The 22269-nt window shown below is 30.2% G+C and overlaps 1 protein-coding gene across 1 annotated transcript in view; it reads left to right on the top strand.

The window, feature by feature from the left end:
• The first annotated feature begins 5818 nt into the window (after window positions 1-5818).
• The window catches only part of LOC126738321 (ATP-binding cassette sub-family G member 1), a 103314-nt gene continuing 86863 nt past the window's right edge, over window positions 5819-22269 (top strand). The window contains exon 1 of the mRNA XM_050443590.1: window positions 5819-6128. Coding sequence (XP_050299547.1) covers window positions 6035-6128 — 94 coding nt within the window. The 5' untranslated portion in view covers window positions 5819-6034. The remainder of the gene's footprint in view (window positions 6129-22269) is intronic.

The raw sequence follows: 22269 nt of genomic DNA on the forward strand, positions 1-22269 counted from the left end.
CAAGTTAGTTGTGCTGAGCACTGCTTACATAGTAAAGGTAATCAAGCAACATAATCTCATAGATTTAAGTACGAATGTAAAGCATCGCAGTCCATACAGCATATTACAGAAGATTACCAGAACCGCATCAACAGAACATACAGAACGATTCAATCTAGTATCTAGAATACTCGATGACGCTAGTAAGAAAACCAAATCTTTGACAACAGCCTAAGATACCATATGATAAGTATGATCTACACCCGGTACTTAAATTTGACGAGCACAAATTGTAGTGGGACCAGACTGTATCTACAGATTAGAGGTTAGGCAATAATAGACCTGACTTTGAGCTGAAAATCAACACCTTTAGAGCAAAATACAATGACAAGATCGGTAATTGTAGAAATATAGAATGAGAAAACTGTAGGCCTTTTCACCTAATAAATAAAAAAAAAGTAATATTAAGTCATCGGATAAAGTACGTGCAATTAAGTAAACTCATTTCGAAATTGATGCAAGGATAAGTACTGTTTATCGAAACTCTGATGTTTTTGATCCAATACTCCATATGTAAATTGGTTAGCTTTAGGTTTATTGTTAGTCAAGTTATTATACTAAGTTCCTACACATAAGTCCTATTACTTTCCCATGAAGCTTGACACCTCTGATATCAGAGACCAGTACACGTGCCTCCCAATTCAGGTGGGAGTTTGATGCTGTTTGGCATGTAATCTATAATAATAACAATTAATATTATATATCAATACATAATAATTAATATAATTATATAAATAATATTAAAAATAATGATAATATTAAACGTCTTTATATTCACAAATAGAGGTCATTAATTCAGTTAAAATCAAAATGTTTAAAATCATAGTAAGACTAATCAGCACACGTTAAATATGTATATGTTCTTCGAATTTATCACTACGTTCATAAATGGTAACAGTTCTGTTAACCAAATCCTTATTTCTTTTTAATAAATGCATTCCAAAGTTTGCAAAACAAAGGTTAAGAATACCAGAAACATAGAAAAAGAAATGAATGGTAGATCCAGAAAGCAAGTACATAGTAGTACTATTTGGAGTTATGCTAAGTTACCTGGTACCAGTGCTTACCTGAACTTGAAAACCACAAAAAAGAATATAATCTTGCACCCCAAAAACATTTTCAAAGATATCATAAGCTTCCCGGATTACATTAAAAATCACCAAAGAAATTTATTGCATATGTAAAAGAAATTCTACTTGATTCTCAACTAACATAGGCATTTTAACAAATTTACATAACCAAATTTTTATTAAAAATGTAAATTAATTATTTTTATTTAATTGCAACCATATTATTTTTAAGTTCTTACTTTTCAAATCAACACTGGTTTTGTTGATCTTGCAGGCATAATAATGTACAATGTTTAAGTGGTAATAAAATTAATCAATCAATCATATGCTTTATTGTCAACAAAACAAAACAAAACACACAAAAAATGAAAATAAATATACAAACAAAATAAATACATGCAAAACTGTACAAAAACAATGTACCTGGTCAATATACATCATGATGTATAAAATGTCAATAAAAATAAACACAATAGTCAATAACAGTAAATTATTTAAATACAGAATGAAAGTGCAATTTATTTACTAAAAAAAAACTAATATATTCTCTATTTTAAGATCTAAAAAGAGCCAGTGTGTGTGTTATACCCAAAAAGTTATCATAGAAAAAAATCCTCCACTGCGAACAAGGCTTTTTTCAGAAAGTACGCCTTTAAAGCATTTTGAAATCGAGGAAAAGAAGTAATTGTTTTAATTTTTTAAATGCAAATGATTATGCATCTTATTGGCTCTGTATAGAATAGAGCTTTTTACTAACTCGGACCGAGGGGTTTACAGATAAAGATCATGCACTGCGTTGCGAAGTAAATAATTGTGAGACGGCTCAATTGGCATTTCTGACTTATGTTTGCGTACTAAGCAAATAGATTCCAATATGAATAAAGAGGGAAAAGTAAGTATCTTGTATTTTTTAAAGATTTCCTGACAGTGAGCTCTGCTATTAAGTCTAAGCAGATACCGAACTGGTCTCTTTTGGAGTTTAAAGATGCGCTCAAATTGAGTCACACCGCATGCTCCAGAGTGGAAGGGCGTAACGTAGATGTGACTCAAAAAGGGCATAATAAACTGTTTTTGATGTTTGAAAACTTAATTCCCTGGAAACTGATTTTAAGGCAAAACATGCTGAACTTAATTTTTTATATAAGGCATCAATATGCAAGTCCCATTTTAGAGAGTAGTCAACATTATGTCCCAAGAACTTCACAGATTCAACGACGTCCAAACTGTTGTTGTTGAAGGGTGAAGTACAAAGGGTTGAATAGTAGTTTTATATGATAAGACTTTAGTTTTTGAGACATTAAGGCACAGAAGATTAGAATCGTACCACGATTTAATGGTAATTAAGTTATTAAAAATAGTAGCATGTAGTGCCCTAGCATCTGGATTGCTCCATGTAAAGCTAGTATCATCAGAAAAAGACAGATTTTGCCACTGATGTTAAGATTGGCCATATCATTTATAAAGATCAGAAACAAAATAGAGCCCAGGACTGAACCTTGAGGTACCCTACATTCTATTGGTTTGCAAGAAGACTTCGTCGTATCAACTTTTACAAGTTGATTTCTGTAACTGAGATACGATTTAAACCAGTCAAGGGGCGTTCCTCTGAATCCATAGTGATTCAATTTGTTAATTAGGATGTTATGGTTTACACAATCAAAAGCCTTGGAGAAATCACAAAAAATTGTTGCTGTTGAATGATTATTATTTATACTGGTGTAAACACTATTAAAGAGAGAAAACATAGCATCATTTGTGCACTTGTTACTCAAGAATCCAAATTGGTGAGGAGTAAGAATTTTATATTTAAACAGAAACGATAAGAGGCTTTTTTTAACCAATGGTTCAATGATCTTTGATAAAGTGGGAAAGAGTGCGATTGGGCGATAGTTTCAAGCTTGTTGTTTATCTCCTCCCGTATGCAAAGGAATAATTATTGCAGTCTTAAGGCAGGTAGGAAAGACTCCATTTTGGAATGACTTGTTAATTAAGTTTGTTAGATAGATTAAGGTGCAATTTGGCAGATTGGAAAACATTTTGAGAGTAAGCCCATCTGTACCAGAAGATGATTTGTTTTTTATTTCATTTATTGTAGTTTAAAGCTCTGTTAATACAATGGGGGTAAAAAAGAAGCTGTGTAAATCTTCATTTAGGAGATATGAACGAGGATCGTGAGAAGGTGGTATGGTAGCCATTAGATTTTTAGCTACATTAACAAAGTAGTGATTAAGGTCCTCAGGTGAAGTAGGAATAGTGCTAGATAAAGAAGTCTTATTTCTTAATTCATTTACAATAGACCATGTTTGGCAACATTACTTGATTCGATCATCCTTTTATTATAATAAATATCTTTTGCAGCTTTTATAGTCTTATGGTACATTTTTCTATAAAGCTTGACATAGTTATGAAAAAATACGCTGTCTGTAAATTTTTTCAGGTGTGATAATGAGCGCATGTTTTTTGCAGAAACACGTAAGCCTTTAGATGGCTTATGGTGTTTAATTTTGATAGGTCTAAGAGGAAACGACTTATCTGCAATACTTGATAAAGACTTTATAAAACTAGAAAATTCACTATTTATATCGTCAGAAAGAAAATCCCAATCAGCCGTTTGGCGTAAGTTCTTGAATTGTAAGAAATTATTTTTGCCAAAAACACGGCCTAATTTACGTAACGTGTTTTTGCCTTTAGAATTTATGGAAAATTTAGTTATTGCAGCTTCATGATCAGAAAATCCGGAATTAAAAAACGTACAATCTACGAATTCAGGAGCAAAAGATGACACGACATAGTCGATAGTACTAGAACTATTTCTAGTTATTCTGGTAGGAAAGTTAATATGCATTACTATACCCATTGAGACGAAAATAGAGTGAAGAGATTCTTGAGTAGCACACACACTGGAAAAATCAATATTAAGGTCGCCACACAAAATTAATTTACCTTTTAAGGGCAAGGATTCTAGCAAGCTTAGTAGTTTTTGAAGGAAAGTCTGTAAGTCAGCGTCAGGTGTTCTATATATATAAATAATATAGAGGTCGTATGTATTATTGTAAACTATGGAAAATTCAAATACTTTTTCTGATAAAAAGTTATCAAACTTAGTTACCGGTGAAAAATCGTTGTTTATAGACATAATCATAGTGCCCCCATGAGATAAATTAGTTCTATTAAATCTTGTATTGTAGTGTAATTTTGAACAAAAACAGGTTCATCAATGTTTAGCCAGTGTTTGGTTATAGCAACTATTTCTGGAAAATTTAGCTCTTCTAATAAAAGAAATAATTCATTAGTTTTTTGTCTTAAGGACTGAATGTAAAGCAGAAATACGCTCGTAATGTAAGTTTTCTATCATCCAATTTATCAGAGGGTGCTTGACCATCTGGTCGCGTCACGTTATATAAAAATTTTTGTTCCTAGATGAGAAACCACTAAAAAAATAATTAGATTGACTTTGTGAATATTTTTTGAAGCCTTAAAATTTTTTCTGAAGAAAAGAAGGATCCAGAAGCGGAGAGGTCTTCTTCAACTTCGGCTGCACCAATTCCATAGACGTCGTGGAAATGGATATACAAGCGTCGGAGGGAGTCTATGTTAGTAGGTAGGCCCTCTGAAGCTAGCATTAGCTTGACACTGGTCTTGATGTGGCCTTCGAGACAAACGTTGGAAGGCTGGTCATAGAGGTATGCCAAATAGAGCCTAAGAGTTTTTAAGATGGTGAGGTCTCTCAGTCTAGCCAACAGGTACCGTGCATTTTCCGCATCAGATTTTTGGGATAGTCGCACTACTTGAGGAGTCATCGGGTCCATATTCTGCAGTCCATCATCATCGTTGGCCTTCTCCACAAGTTTGAAGCTGACATTTTCTTGCCCAAATGACTTAGATGCATCTATCGCATCTTTATCTGAACTAATTTGAAGCATATTGAGCTGATTTGAGACAGGTTTGGGAGTTAAGGTTTTATTAGCTGCCGGTGGAGAATTTAACGATGGTAATGGACCCATCCTCCGTCCATCCACTACAGCACCAGCCGGCCATACGTTCGTCTCTTTTAGCTGGCTAAAAAGATCCTTGTTTTGGGCACCTACTTTAAAACTGGAGTTCACACTGTCTTCATCTTGCGTGAAGGAAGTCATTTGAATTTGAATTTGAATAAGCTTTCAAAATTAGTTTCAAAATGTTGAGTGCCAATATCATCCCGACTACGGTTAGGCACTTAAGTAAATTCTGTACACAGAATAAATGTCATCAAACATTTCTTAGTAGTTACGCTAAATGGAATCTAAACCTATAGACAAAATATATCCGCACACTTATATTATCAAAATAAAATAAAATGTATCAAGTTAAGTTGATCTATATAGCGTAAAAATAAAAATGGAAAGCATTGTCTTTTTATCAAGGTCAGGTATGGATCAAAGTCAGGTAGGATAATATATGTTTAGGGTATTTCATGGCGTTATAAACTCAACAAACCTTTACACGGCTGATCATCGATACTCGCAGGTTAGCGGAATATTACCATTTAGGTTCTCATCCCAAACGTCGATATAGTCGAAATGCATTTCGCTGATAGGGGGGCTAGCGTGCTTTTCGACGACGACCCTATGTAATAAATTATATGAATCTGATAGAAAACCGGGTATACCGGGATTTAAATACCGGGTATGCGGTTAACATTGAACGAGGATGATAGCAGAGTAAATCGTTTACGCGATTGGCTACTTAAAAAAGCCATTGAAGTCGCGAACGCGCGGTTTGCAGAGCGCATTTCGCTCTCTATAGTCAACAGGACTAACTTGAATTTTTGATATCATTGTACAGGCATATTTTCTTTCAAATGTTGACCAGCCGTTATTAGTGGAAGGTATTGAGTTTTGACGTGAATAAATTAAGTGATGAGTTTTTGATTGTTGTGACGAATCATGGAAGATAAGAAACTTATTGGAGCCCTGCAAGTTAGAAAGGCATTGGATATTGAGTTTGAAAATGTTTGGCTCAGAGTGAAAAGTGGAAAAGGTAAGTTTTTTTTACATTAACAAAAAAAAATAATGTTATGAGACTTAAATATTAGAAAAGCTATATGTAAACAAAGGTATTTTTTATGTTGCTTTACTGATTTATGTAAATTTAATCAATCGAAAATTAATATATTGCTTATTTATTAAAAATGCCTTATTAGAGTGTTTTAGTAATCAAAAATAGGTTAATGGTGAAAAAATTACAATTATATTCTGATTAAATTTATCGCTGGAATCGAAAAAAGTGAATTATTATTGTTATAGTATATTATTAAATTAGGTAAATATAAAAAAATTATATTTCATGCCTAGTATCCGGAAGTATGCTAAAATGTTTTAAGTATATGAAACCAAACAATTACAAAAAGATAATCTTCTATCAAGATTGTGAAGTATAGTTGTTATAGCGTAACGTAAATATCTTAGAAATGATTTAACGCAAAAATTAAGAGGAACCACTAGCAATAAATATTGAAAAATTCGTAGGGTACTGGTGATACATCTTATCTATATATTACAAGGCGAGTGAAGTGTTTAGGGATTATTAAGTCATGAAAATTTCAGAGTGGGTAAGATATCTTAAAAACCCATTTCACATTTTTTAAATGCTTTTTATCGGATTCAAAAACAAATCTTTTGTAATTCTTCTTAAAAATATTTAAATATTAGATATATATATCTTAGAGTATCTTATCTTAAATATTACTTATAAGGTATTAAGAGTTAAAAATAGATCTCTTTTTTATAATAAATATATTTTTTAAATTTGTTTCCCATTAGAACACAAAGTTTTATATAAATTGATCTGTTCTTAGTATTATGAAATATATTATAAAATATTTAAATCATTCCTTAAAAATTTTAGTATTACAGTTTTATTTTATAAAACTATATCTGAAATATAAATTTTAAGAGATATAAAAGAATTAAATAATTTCAGGATTATAACGGTTTGAACATCTATTTATAGAGCTGATTAAAAAAAATGAATATGAAATATTACATTATTATTATTTCAGATTTCAGGTTTGTTAAAAAAAAATCCTACAAATGCTTGACATGTACAAAGCTGATGTATGGGGCCAGAAAGTGTGTTTTAAAGAAGCCTCGTAATATGCTTATATTTAAAGTAAACTAAAAAAACATGTCTGTATGTCATATTTTGCCGAAATATAAGGAAATATGCTATAAGCAAAGTCTATATATTTTAATTAGTTGAAATATATAGACTTTGCGAAATCTTAAATAGTAAAAGAGAATAAGGAAAATAAATATTAAATTGAGTAGCCAGAAAGGATAGTTATTAGAATTATCACTAAGTGGTGAAAAAAAATGCAGTTATAATATTTTATGCAGGTAAATAAAATAGGAGGCTTATTAATTACAGATTGTCATATTTGGAAAAATACTTTATTAGAAAAAGGCATGGTTTACATAATATATTTTGACGTCTCCATTATCAGTTATTCGTTATTTCGATTTTTTGGTAGCACAATAAATATTAGATATTTTATAATTATTATTCTCTATATACGTATACACATGGATACTTTGCTAATGATATATTTTCGATGATTCTAATAAATTAAAATATGGTATCCTGTTATAAGTACCCTCGTAAGGTGATATTGAACAAAGAAGAAACAGCCGTTGATATTTTAAGGAGAAGGGTTTTAAAATCTATCTTGGTAATATATTTATTAGCCTTTAGTGGTTAGTATTAAGATCATCAGTCTTTTTTTTTTTTTCAATAACTGAATGTGTTTTTTATGTTTTAACTACTTAATTTACTTCTTTATTATTGATGAATCTGATATTGGATCATCAAAAATACTTAATACAAAAAAAAAGTATACTAAAATGTCTCCGAGAATGTCTCTAAGAGCAGTTACATTTCGGTACCTGAATTGTTATAATTATTGACATTTAATCATAAATATAAAAAAAAATATATACCGTCTTTAAATAAAAAAATATGGCAAGAATATTAAACGCAGTCAAGAATGCTTTCTTGAAGATACGTTCAATCTGATCCCGGTATATTCGGTAGCAGTACTTTATCAAAATCATACATATTGTTTAAGAACTAGTTGTTATATCGGTACCAATTTGTTTAAAATTCACCAAAAACTAATAAATATGGAAAGGTATGGTGAATTATCCTTAAATTATCATATATTAGTTAGTAGTCATAATGTAATTGTGCCTATTCAATGTTGTATTTTTTAAAAGTCGAACGGGGCTTAATAAAATTTCGTAATTATCCCAGTAGTATATTGAACTGTGTTTAAAAATTATGTTTATTAATGATTAATTGATCGTCGTATCCGAAATAAAAAAACTCTAACTAAAAAAATTAATTTGCAATATTTATAAGAATTTGCGTAATTAATAAATTAAATAATTTTCTTTAAATGTGCCTTGAAATATTATTGCTAGATAGTCTCAGAATGTGGGTTTAGGAGAAGTGATTGCTAAAGTTGTTTATAATAATAAGATTTAATTATCTAAAAAGGGCAATAAAATTGTAAATTGGCAGATGTTTTGTTCTCACCATTAACGTAATTTGGTGAGTAATTTTAATATTTACTTAGATGTATCATATTTAGTATTGTTCTTAAACCTTGATGGTTATTAAACGATTGATGGTTGTATGTTTTATTAGAAAATTGAATTCTTTTTAGAAATATTGATTTGTTTAAAGCAAATTATTTCTACAAGAATTATATTGAATTTAATCATTTTGCGTATTCAAAAGATCCTCTGATATGAAGGGTACAGGGAAAAAACCAGATGTCATTTCTTGTCACATTAGAGTAAATTAAATTTTAATGTTCAAAACCAATTATTTTTATTTCCAAAACGAATATAAACACGTAGTTTACATAAAACAGAAGGTAATATTATTATAAAGTGTTATGACTATGGTTTTTTGGTTTACAAAAACTAAATACGGCTTTATTGCAAAAAAATCTTCATCACTCAGGGTTTTGCAGGAACAAAAGCAGCAATGTCACCTGAAACCGACAAAAACCAGCTGCTTTTTTTTTTGAAATAAAAAAGAAAATTTAATTTTTTGGAATTTGTAATGTTTATTTATCAACATATTATTATAAAGTAAGTTAGAGATGAGCCAGGTTTTGAGAAAATGTCACGGCTTTTGGACTGCAAAACCTCATTAGGTCGTTAAACTTAAGAATTGGTAATGAACCTGTAAAAAAATTACAAAAATTAATACATCTCATTTTTATTTAAAACTTTCTTATAACTTAAAGCTGAATTTCGGTCAAAACGTTTTCGTATTAATCCAGACAAAACTGGTCTATTGAATGTCGAACGGTAGTAGATAAGGCGGCTATGATCAGATGATGCCACTATTTCCTTCAAAATCTGGATTTTAAATGGGCATTTTTGTAAATATATTGTGTCTAAAAATGATTTTCAATCCAGTATCATATTTTGTGACACACTCATTACAACAAACGGCGATGGTTTGGAGCGGGAATGCCTAATGACTTCTTCGAACTCTTCCGGGACCTCAAAGGGGCTCTTCAAATCCCACAATCCTACATTTTTGTCACATTCCAAATAGAAGTGTCCTCTTATAGGGAATGTGATTTTTATTTCATTCAGATTATGCATTTTGTTGTTTACTACAAAATGAATAAATCGAAAAATGGTAAAGTTTTTATTTTGTCCTCCGGCAGAGTCACAGAAGATTTGCAGTTCTTCAACATCGTCGTCTGAATAATTATTGATAAAATGGAGAAGAAAAGATGCAAATTCGTTTGATCCTTTTTTAGCCTCTCCTTCATGATAGGTATAAAAAGTCGAAGAGTCGAAGAGACGATATGTACATTAAAGGCGTACATAGACAATTGGCGTTTATAATACACGTCGTTAGTCGCAATTTTAGGAATTGAAATATTTTTTGCAAAATCAATGCAAATGGCTTCTTTTTGTTGCTTTTTTTTACAACTTTCTTGGCTTGCCTTTTCCTTGAATAAAACGCGTCAGCCTTTCTTTGCAACTCGTTCATTACGGTTAATTCTCTAATTTATCACACGTTGCGCATGTGTCACTTCTAGGGTATCCAAAAGCAATATTGAATTCTTTATTAAAGATTGTTCTGTACGTTTCATACGAGACTTTAGCATTTAGATGCTTTTCCTTAAAGAGGTTAAACCTCTTTTTGATTGTAAGTTCTTCTGGTAAATAGGTCTTTTTTGTATCTTTTAGACTATAGTGGCTCTGATGACCCTTAAAACTTTTGATGTGGTCACATACCAAACCTTTTGTTGTTAAGTCGTCCAGCTTCCTATGAGTTGCACTATGCTTTCCACGTCTGTCCTTAGGAGCTGCACCACTTTGTTTGAGGCTTTTCTTTATACAATTTATTTTATTTTTTGTAATCCCATGAATGGAACAAAAAGCTTTCGCACGCACCGGAATATCACCATCGCGAACTCGAACTCGATACGCATAACTTATATCATGGAAACTGGCAGTATTCCCATTTTGACGAAGTCTTTTATGCTGGACAGGTAAGACTGTAATTAAACCAGCTAAATAATAATTTCAGCTCAGAATATTAAAATGTCTTAATATTTCTGCTCTGTGCGCCTCATTAAGTACCTCAAAGCACTTTAATCTTGAGCAATTACAAGGGTGTCCAGCTTCGAGTGGATAACTTCAACATTTTAGAGACCTCTGACATCCGACCGGTTTTCTTTCTTTTTTTGAAGGCATAATTTTGTTCTCAACGGATCCCTCCGAATCACTATTAGCCATAATGGTTTATTATTAATCACACAGACAAACAAGAAGTCACACTTTTGCGGTTACAATAATACTGGCACGTTTTTTAAAACTGAATATTGCATCAGCCGGTTTGTTTACATGACATCGCTGGTTTTTTCCCTGGACGTTTGGACTAAGCTGCTTTTTATTCGGTAGGCTATATTTTAGATACTAATTTACGCAAGACTACGGTGGTTGTTTCCCGGTTTTAGTACTCTAAACTAAGCGTCTTCATTCGAAGAATTCAATGGCGCCTCTACCGAGATTTTCAATAAAAAGTGACCTATCTGGTTTTTTCCCTGTACCCTTCATATTAGGTATTTTAGTTTTAGTTAAAATTTATGAATTAATATACTTATTTGGCAGATTTTACTAAATTTTAATATTTGCATATATACAGGTTGGAGAATTGATCAATATATATAGAGTTGAAAAATGAAATATGGTAACGCCCATGGATTCATGTGCACTCACTTGCTACGTCGTTGTTTTGAAATACCACATTAGGAAGCGTCTGTCTTTAATAGGGGTATTTGTCTTAGGGAAGGAAATTCGGCGGAAAATTTGACTCGTTTTCTTATTGACTTAATATGAGTTTTACTCGTTTTGGATATTGGAAAGAACGCTTTTTATTTTTTTTGCGAACTATTTATAAAATTTAACGTGCTTTTATCACATTTCAGTTTTGAGGTTATGATATAATTGTGTGTTTATTGGTTGTAATTTATTAAAACTGGTTAAATTATATAAAGTAAAATTTATGGAAATTGATTTAATTTTGATAAATTTAATACAAAAATAAAAATGGTCTACAAAGTATAAACTCATGAACTTTATAGAATCCTTTTTTGTTTTATCTTAAGTTTTCAATATAAAACTCAAGTCCCTAATAATAAGCTGATTTATCATAATTTGTAAAATATAAAAATAAGAACAAATTTATAAGCCAGTAGCTTACATCATATTCCAAAAGTTTCGACCTTTCCAAATATAAGCTTAATATAATAATTTTTTCACATTATTGAGCTTAAAAATCTTCATAAAGTAACCTTATTTTGAGGTAATTTATTTTTTTGAAACAAAATATCCATGGGGATGCGCGTTTTAGCGAAAAATCCGAATTTATAGTTAAGATTGAAATTTAAATTGTTTTTAAATTTATGATTTATTTAAACTAAATTGTCTTGAGTTTTTGGCAATTGAAAGAATTGATTGTTATTGGTATTCTTAGTTTTATATTTTTTTTCATAGGTACTCATTAACACTCATTAAGTACCTATTAGTATCCACAATAAAACCGCAGCATTACTTTTAAATTCAATAATCATTATTCCAAATAACAATTCGTTAATATGTTTTCAATTTTTTTGTCGATTCTGTATTGAATATTTTATATTATGATATTATTGTTAATAACAACTGTCAGTTTACATCAAAATTCGAATCTAGACCGTCCTTAAATTCGAAAAAATGTATGAAATTAAAAATTAAAGAGATCGGAGAATTTTTATTGTTATTAAGTTTCCTATTTTCCTATATATCGTATAGATCAAATTTATTTCACAAATGAATTAATTATCATAAATTATTTGTGGTTTGAACTATTTCCTGTTTAAGTACTCCTATTGTATTTACTATAACTATTTTTTGTTCACTTAAATAAACCAGTTTTGGTATACTGTGGCAATTACGCAAATATATTTTATTTTTTTGTGGCTACTAATATAGTCATTCATAAACGTTGGTGCAAATTGCTTAATTTATTTAAAAATAACATAAAATATGCGTAATTATCATATTATAGTAATCATAATTCATACAATAACTGTACGCATTTTACCCTTGAATCTAATCTCCAGTAATAAAATATTAAAACCTTTTTAACCATCAAAGCATTTTAGTGCTTTATTTATTACTGTTTTGGAAACCGTTAAAAATAGATGTTTCGCGGATTATTTAATACAATAAGTTTAATTTATTTAATTCGTATTATTAAAACTATTATTATTATTATTATTTTTATTAATAATGCTATGTTGTATTAAGTTATAAAAGTAATCGTAATATAATAAAAATCACAAAAGAATGAATAATCGTTCGTTAGTAGGATTTGTCAAGAGAAATAAAGCAAAAATATTGCTAGAGTTGTTAACCTCAATGTCTTTTATTTATGATAATAAATTGATTTTTAATTTTTATTCTCCCTATTATTTTCATGATTACTATCAAAAATTTCTGATATATATCAAAAGGGCTGTTGTGTTGGCTGCTGAAGTTCTTCAAAAACTTTATTAGATCCGCTATTTTGAGAAATATTATGACGTGGGGCAAAATGGAAATGTTGCTCAATTATTTAAATATGGGGTCAATGCTGGGCACTCCCAGACGACGTCGTCTGTAGTTTTCTGCTCCTCCCAATACTAACGGCATTCTATTTATTAATCTGACAGCTACACATTCTGCTATGTTGATCATAGGTTCGAGACCTACTGACAGTTTCATAGATCCCAGTCCTAGTCCTGCCTTTACTTTCTGCCTACAATATCAGTCTTGAAACTCTTGTAACGTACAGTCGCTGGTCCAATACAGTAAAAGCTCTTTATTCGCGGGGTATACGTTCCGTAAATAAGCCGCGAATAAAGAATCCGTGAATATGGAATGGTAATTTATATGGGATTATAGGGAATACGTTCCTAGGTGACAAAATAACAAATAAGTACATACATACATATATAAAAAAATTAATTTAATTGAAGTTTTTGACCATATTGATTAATTAATACCTTCAAGCTTCGGCAATGGCTTGAGGAAATTTGTAATTTTTTCTTGCTTGGCATTTTTTAAAAGCTTCTTCAATTCATAGCATTAGCAATTTGCCTCTTAAAAAAAAATTTCGTTCCATAGATGGATCAATTTTCATAAAAAAATCACAAAGCTCATTTGCCATTCTTAAACCTTCGCTAAGATTTTTTGGATTAAATGTCACGTTTCCAGTGCTTTTTGAAGCCTCTTCTTCAATAGGCTGCGAATTTAACATTACCTCCAAATCCTTTTCAGTCAAATCTTCATCTTGTGATTCAAGCAACGTATGAATGTCACTTGATTCTATCTGTTCGAACCCATCTCGTCCTTTTTCATTCGCAATTTCGGCTATGTTTGCAGTCAAAGTTTGAATTTGCACAGATTCTTCGACATTTCCTGTAGTCAGAGCGGCCTGTGTCAAAGGAACCAATACGGCGGCGATATCATTTAACAATATAATTTGGGTATAGTTGTACTAAGGTCAATTTTACTTTTTTATTAGTTCATTTGACGATGCGTTTGCGAAGGATATTTTGTTGAATACCCATTTACATCCTTTTTATCAATATATATGCACCGACGTACTGATTCGATCCGCGAATAAAGAAATTTTTAGCCGCGAATATAGGAATTGGGTCGCATTTTTTTAATCTCCGAATAGTGACAACGCGAATGAAGGAATTGCGAATAAAGAGCTTTTACTGTTTGGTCATTCACTTATCAGAAAGAGATATCATTCCCGTATGGCTTGCTCACCAAAGATATAAAGCCTATAGACAGTACTCATAGCTTCAAACTTCAATCCAAGTTCAGAGCCGGAAGGTTAAAGCGAGTTACAACGGCCCTAGTTAGGTCATTGACAGAGATTCTGTGATTCTTACAGATGCTTTGACTCTATTCAGCTGCGCTCGAATTTTTGCTTTCTGCGTGTAGGGTCACAAAACGATAGTTCCGTATGTGAGAAAAGGTTTGACGACAGATAAGTAGACCCCATGAAAGAGTTTGTAATCAAATAACTAATAAAGATTTCGAGCAAGGTCTACTTCCAGATTGTTTTGCTTTAGAATTTGAACTTGAACTGAAGTAGATTAGCCTTTGGCTAGACTTCGCCTATGTACACTATTGAAATGTACAAATAAAGCCATTATTTATTTATTTATGTGATGTTATGACAGTATTCATATTTACTTGTGAAAAGATCGGCTCGAATGGTCTATTTCTCATGCACAAACGGCACATATTCTTACCATCATAAGAAAACACACCCACTTAGTTCACAGAAACACTGAAATGACCCCTTGTTCCTTTTTCAAGCAAAAACTAAACAAAAAAAGGAAATTTACAAAAAATACTGAATTTACAAAGCCGTTTGATAAAATGACATTTCGCGCATCACTGAGCATTTACTTGCGGTGTTAGCATTGCAATTTTTTTATAGGCAGTTTTAGGAATAAATAAATTATTAATTTTAATTTTTAGCTCGAAGATGTTATTTCTGCACTTAGATAGGCTGCACTTAATATTTCTACTTTTTATTTTTAGTCCAAAATTTGACACAAATAAGTTAAAATAACATTATTATATATGTCAATATATAGCTGAAAATTTGCTCTTTTGAAAATATGTGTAAACTTGACAATAGAGAATTAATGAATATTTTTGTAAGCAAAACACTCCCTGCTCCTGAGCATATGTTGAACTGAAACAAAGTTGTTGTTTACTAATTCTGGTTTTTCAATGTCCTAAGTATAAAAATTATATAATTTTAACTTGAAAAGCATTATTCTAACTGAGTCATTTGAATTAAAAGGTACTGCAAGAATATACTGCGAAATGTCCTCGTATAACTCACAAGTAAACAAACTCTAATTAAGTCTTTTATAGTAAATAAACGAAATGACAGGTATTTTTATTCTCATCTTACTTTTCAGTTGACACTGGAAATGGCCTAAGAAGTTTTATTTTGTATAAAAATACAAAAATACCGATAATTTTTTTCTACCAATTTATAATAGTTTGGGAATTTTTATAGGAGGGAAAATTGCAGTTTCCTATAAAAATAAGTATGAAAAAATGGCTGCTCCTTGTCATCTTAATATATGTCAAATCCCAAATACTATTTTTTTTCTTTTGCAAACTACAATCACCTAATGACATATTTTTTATAAAATAAATATAAATTACTTCAAACGAGATCGGTTCCTTAGTTAGACACGTATATATAATTTGCCCTATATAAATTACCAAAGCATCAATTTGAGAATAAAAAATTCATAAGACTCAGCCTAATTATCCTTTTCGCTCTTAATAAAGTTTGAACGCTTCGTAACTTTAAATATAATTTTTTTTTTAATTATACAATACGAGTAATCTGTTTAAGGATACGGAGAAGAAAATGTATGCTAATGTGTATACTGACTTCTCCAAGGCCCTTAGGCGGGTTTACTTTGAGCTATTGCCATACTAAATTAGGAAAATCAGCTTTCATTTACTGTGAGCTTTTACTATTCAATCTTTTTATGAATGACGATATTTTGACAGATGACCTACTTGCATAGAGAGTGTTGAGTTATGTGAGTCCTCTCTTTTCTTCAATCTTTTTTTGGATAAACAAAGGAGCATTGACTCATATCTTTTTATTCGTGTTCGAAACTATTTTAACGTGAATCTATTTATGTTTTATTGTTTTTTGTGATAATCATGATTATGTTTAGACCTATTCCATACCCCTGGCAACACAGGAGAGAGTGATGTACCAAGAAATAGCTACTTTCATGTCTACTAAATCCACTTTTCTGTTTGCAAGGATACCCTTTGCATAGCTATTACTTTTCTTTATGTCTACCAGTGCTTCTTTAAACATTTCTTTGAGACACAATACATATCCTTTTCTTACGTCTAGTTTTATTGGTACTGATATAAATTGGGCAAATTTCTCGCATCTTAAGGATATGTATAGTAAAAAATGCCTCCCTACCGCCAACAATATGCTTATCGTGCTTATATTATCCTCTTTTCTTGGCATTAGGCTTTGAAATAAAGACCGTTTTAAGTTATTCTTTAGAAATAAGGACAAAATTCCTAGCAGATTTAGGTAAATACTGGAATTTTAAGGTAGTAAAATGCTAATAGTCTTAAAATTTCTGTAGGTATTTGATCTTTGTCCACGTGTTTTTTTATACGAGTAAGTGCTATCTATTTTTAAAAATAATCTGAAACACTTTACTTTCGTTCTATTTTTCTAACGCACATATATTAAATTAATGGGGGATTCCTGTAAGTTTAATAAAATCACATTTATTTGTAAAAGATTGTTTATTTAAGTATAATTCCATGCTATAATAAAAAGTTAAATGATGTTATTACTCAGCAAAGATAATGTAAAAATGAGGTCAACTAAAAAGTAAATTTAGGACGCACTTGATTAGAAGTAGATTAATCTACGAATTCCTTATCAAGTCATTAAAATATTAACGGAAAGTAGACACAAGTTATAATATTTTAATGCCATAGAACATTATTAACTTTATCGCTTCCGTAAATATAACATTTATTAAAAAAAACATATTTGTTTTATTAAACAACCTGGTATAAAATACCACAGAGTTCATGCAACCGTTCATTAAAGCCCAACAGCCTTGAATAAAACTAGTAAAATATAAAAAATGTTAAGCACATGGTTAAAAGTTGACCAGCCCTAAAAAAGAATATTGCGACGAGTATTGATGCTGCAAATGCACTTTGGAAGGTCACGATGTAGTTTAAACTTATTTGATAAAAACTTGTGAAATAAACGTGTATATTATTATGCAGATATTAAAAACAAGCTTGAAAGATTTGACCAATTTTGTAAATCATGTTTAATAACGATCCCTAGTCGCCATCGAGTGAATTAATTAAAATATTTAAAAAAATTCCATTAGATATTTTTATATTATTTTTTTCTTGTATATATAATACGTACATACAAACTGAGAATTTTTTAAAAATATATCCCAAATAAGTGAGATATACATGTTCCTATTGTAGATACACAAAATATATGATGGAACATGTTTATCACAATGTAAAAAATGTCAACTGGGCTAATATTTGAAGAGTATTTACCACTTACTGCGTTAATAGACATAGAATCCAAAATCTCAATTCAGATCTTCGACGTTTTCCATAATCTATATTTACTTTATTTTTTCTCGGGTAGAATAAGCTAGTGGCTACATGATTAATAAAAAAATATATCTCCACCTTAATAATGCTTTTGAAATGCTTGTGTTTTTATATTTTGTGACTTACTCGTTGTTGTTTGGATCTTAAATTCAAGTAAAGTAAATATATTACCTTATTTGTCCAAACTAAATTAAATTGCCTAAGCAAATAACCATTCAAGCTAACACAATAATATAGCAAACAGCAATAGCAAAGAGTTTAATACCTATTACAGTAGCACCAATATTTGGTTGGTCTAATATTTAAAATATTCATTAACAGCTGAACTATTCATTAATTTTTATGCTTGCAGCATCTCGGTAATGCATTGAAAAGTTTAGCACCTATAAAATATGAACCATTTTCAAAAAGCATAAGTATTATGACTTGACTAACATATTTATATTAAATTAGGTTACATTATCCCTAATAAAAGATCCAAATCGAAAACGCAGCATATGTCGGTTGCCAGCGACGTATTTATTTATCGTTGTAGAGGCCCAAAACCTCTATAATTCGATTAATATATACATTCTGAAAATGCACATTTTTTATTAAAATCCTATAAAAGTTTTTCTGCAACTTGTAAGTCAAAGATGGTATTAATAACACAGCTGACTAAAGATGTTGCATGCCAACGCCGTGAGGGCGCGTCACTAGTGATGCTTTAGTAGCTTATAAGACAGTATTTACAGTTCTATACCCAAGCAACACGTCATAATGTTATTATCGGTGAATATATGTTTATTCAACAATTTTTTGGTAAATTTTGGTCAAGGTATATTAATTAAACTATAAAATTCATATACATATACCATTTTGTTTACAAAAGGGAGAAAATTTCGAACTTTAAAAATCTAGCTTTAAACTCGACTACTACACCTCAAATATTTGATAAAATGATCCCAATATCACATATATGGCACTGTGTGGCATACGATATACTTTTTATACCCGTATATTATATCTTATAGTGTAATAATGGAATATCATACATAGAGAACTCCAGAAAATAGTAGGCAATGCATTAACGAGAATGAAAGACAAGTTTTATACTTGAAATGAAATTTGTATTCTTAAGTTTGTTTTTTTGCGTAAATAAATAAAAACCTTTTTTTCCGGAATGCTCATTTCAATAAATAAGCACATTATAGCAAAGAATTTTACTATTATTAAAAGTTTCTTTAAATTTTGTTAGTACGCTTAAGGAAATTACCTAATTTAATTAATTTATAAGTTAATTCATTTTAAAATATTAAACTTAAGAAAAATAATTGTTGAGTAAATATTATCGGTTTGACCATTTTGAAAAATATGGCCTTTATTAATTTACCCAAAAATAGGGTCTTAAATAAAAGAAACTCAAGAAAACAAATTTGCTCAAAACTAAACGAAGATTAAAAAACTAAAATTTATTTTAGAAAAAAACAGTAGTGTACTTTTTTTTTATTAAAAATTATTTATGATAAATGCCTTTTTTAGCATTTGCCACTAATAAAAATAACTTTTTTATTGTGCGTAAAAAATGTCTCTTAATGCAAAAAACACATATCCAAATTTTAAAAAAAAAAACCTACATTGGTAGTAAAGTTATTTAAAAAAAAAACTTTTTTTTTTAATTTTTATCACCCTGTAGATCAGAAAGTAAAACGTTTAGGGTTCATATAAAAAAATTTTTATTTTTTTTCTGGAGAATCACCAAACAAACTTACAGTTGTCGGTAAGTAGAGATACCTTTATTATAAATTTCACATCAGCAATTATTTAACGATTAGAATAAGGCTTTATACCGGGTTTCTATAACTAAAAATTCAACGTTTTGTAGATAATATGTACGTATATTTGTTTTTAAGCTCATTCTGTAAATTGCATTTCGGAAATGTCTTTAAATAGTATGCAATAGTAAATAATTGTATAATATTAACATGTAATAAACCTTCTTGTTAAACGTGAATATCGTAAACATAATATTAAATTCCTCTCCTTCCTTAAATGTGGTAGAACATTGACAAACAACAAAAAAAGTAGGGGTCTGGTATAGGTGTGTACTGTACTGATTTAATATTTATTTTAGTTCAGATAGAAAAATAGATCAACAAGAAGTTAAAATTAATGTAAGTGGTTTTGTTAAAAGATCTGCAAAAAAGCTAATCATATTAAAAGGGGCAGACCAGCAGATTTGTTTTTTTAATTTTCTAAATAATTTGAAGTGGTTTATATTAGTCTACAGGAGTTAAAGAAATTAAATTAAATTAAATTAAATTGACTGATGACACTTGCTGCAGTAACAAATGCTTGCCTTTGCTTGTGAATCATGCCCTCTAACAGTTAAATGTTAAAACATGATTGAGGTATTTGGAGCCGATATTACACAATTGTGAAATTCTAAATTATACTATATACGAGTATGTTCGAAAATATTCAATTCTTGGGTGAAAGAAGAAGATGTTGCTCGGAGTTTTGCGTTGGTGGACATACAGGATCTTGGATTTAATAAAGGATGAAGCCAATATTTTCTTAGGTTCAAAAGTAAACTATTTTCACTCTAAATACTATAATTATATAATTACGATAACTATCATCGTACAGGAATACTTCAATATAAAGCAATGCAATATCAAAAAACCAGAACGTATAAATTATAATCCAAGTAAATCATCAGTTTTTACCCCGACAATATAAAATATTTTCAAAAAGTATAATTTCATTCCTATTGAAAGTTTGACCCCAACTGACCTAATACTGTAATGAACTGAAAAACAGCCTATTGATAAACTATATGCAAGCAGTTTTGTCTAATAGTCCAATTTATAATTAACTATTATTTTAAGGCTTATCTGTTCTCGTGCAATGGTTATTGACCTATGGATGTGTTAAGGAAGGTCTAGAATAAATGTTTTAACATTGCGATATATGTTTTATTAATTAAACAGAGGAAAAATTTGTTAAAAAATCACTTATTATTAAGTACAAGTAATTGCTTATTCATAAAATTGCCTCTAAATTACCAATAATTAATTTTTTTTTTAATCATAAAATAACTTAAAATTATTAATTGGTGGAAAATGTTACTGGAAAAACTGGTTATTTAAAATATATATTAACTATTCTAGAGATTTATGGAGACTTGACTGGCATGAGATAAATTGCTATGTACTTATTGTTACAAAGGGAAATTAAAAGATCATATATCTTTGTAGATTTTTCTGTTGCTGGCCTGTATACAGTATTTTTAAAAAGAGTATTGCAAAACTATATATCATATTATTGTGATATATTTACATAAGTTAAATTAATATTACCTATTTACTTACAAACAGTGCGGCTCTCAATTGTCCCCCCTTCCCCTCTTATCTTTTGAATGCGGTTATATAAAAAGTTAAAATTTGGCATACATCATAAGTAACCTAAATACTACTCTTTAATCCTTAGCTCATTTTCCAAAACTTTAAAAATATAACAATTTCATTAGAAAAGATGTTAAAAATTTGCACCATTAATTTCAAGGCAGTAAAACAATCTATTGGAGAACTTTTCACTCAGTAGGAACATCAATATTGCGACATGCATCAATTACTCTTTGACGTAGATCGAAGATAGATTCTGGCTGGGTGACGTAGACTTTTTGTTTTAAGTAGCACCATAAAAAAAAGTCCAGAGGTGTAAGATCTGGCGTGCTGGCTGGCTACTCGATAGGCCCTCGACGACCAATTTACCGATTAGGGTAAGTACTAGGCAAATATTCTCTAATATTTCTGCTAAAGTGAGGCGGTGGCCCATCTTGTTGAATACCTGTTTCCAACTTAAATTCATGAGGATTGTCTTCAATAATCTCAAGTATCAGTCGTTCTACTGCATTTTTCCACATGTTTAAGTGAAGGAGCTTTGTCAAATTTTGGTCTAAAAAGAGAGGCTTAACAATGTGATTCTCTAATATGCTAGCCCACACATTTATTTTTTTTGAGTATTGTGTAAGTGTTTCACGAAATATGTGGGGATATACGTCGCTGCAATAACGGACATTTTGTCTATGAACATTGCCATTTAAAAAAAAGTACATTCAACACTGAAACAAATGTTCTTCACATAAGCAGGCTGGCCTCCTATTCTTTCGATCATTACTTCGCAGAATTCCATACGCCGATCAGGATCATCTGAACAGGTGTAGTAAAGAAAATAAAAATGCGAAAAATAAGATTTTGAAAGACTGCAATTTTGCTGTGGGTAGAAGTAATGACTAGAATAAAGTAATATTCTAGGACCATAAAGCATTCAGTGGGAGCTTTTAGACGATGTATCGCATGACCCTCCTCTATTTAATTTTATTTTTC

Source organism: Anthonomus grandis, chromosome 7, assembly GCF_022605725.1.
Source record: "Anthonomus grandis grandis chromosome 7, icAntGran1.3, whole genome shotgun sequence".
In the NCBI taxonomy this organism is placed as follows: domain Eukaryota; kingdom Metazoa; phylum Arthropoda; class Insecta; order Coleoptera; family Curculionidae; genus Anthonomus; species Anthonomus grandis.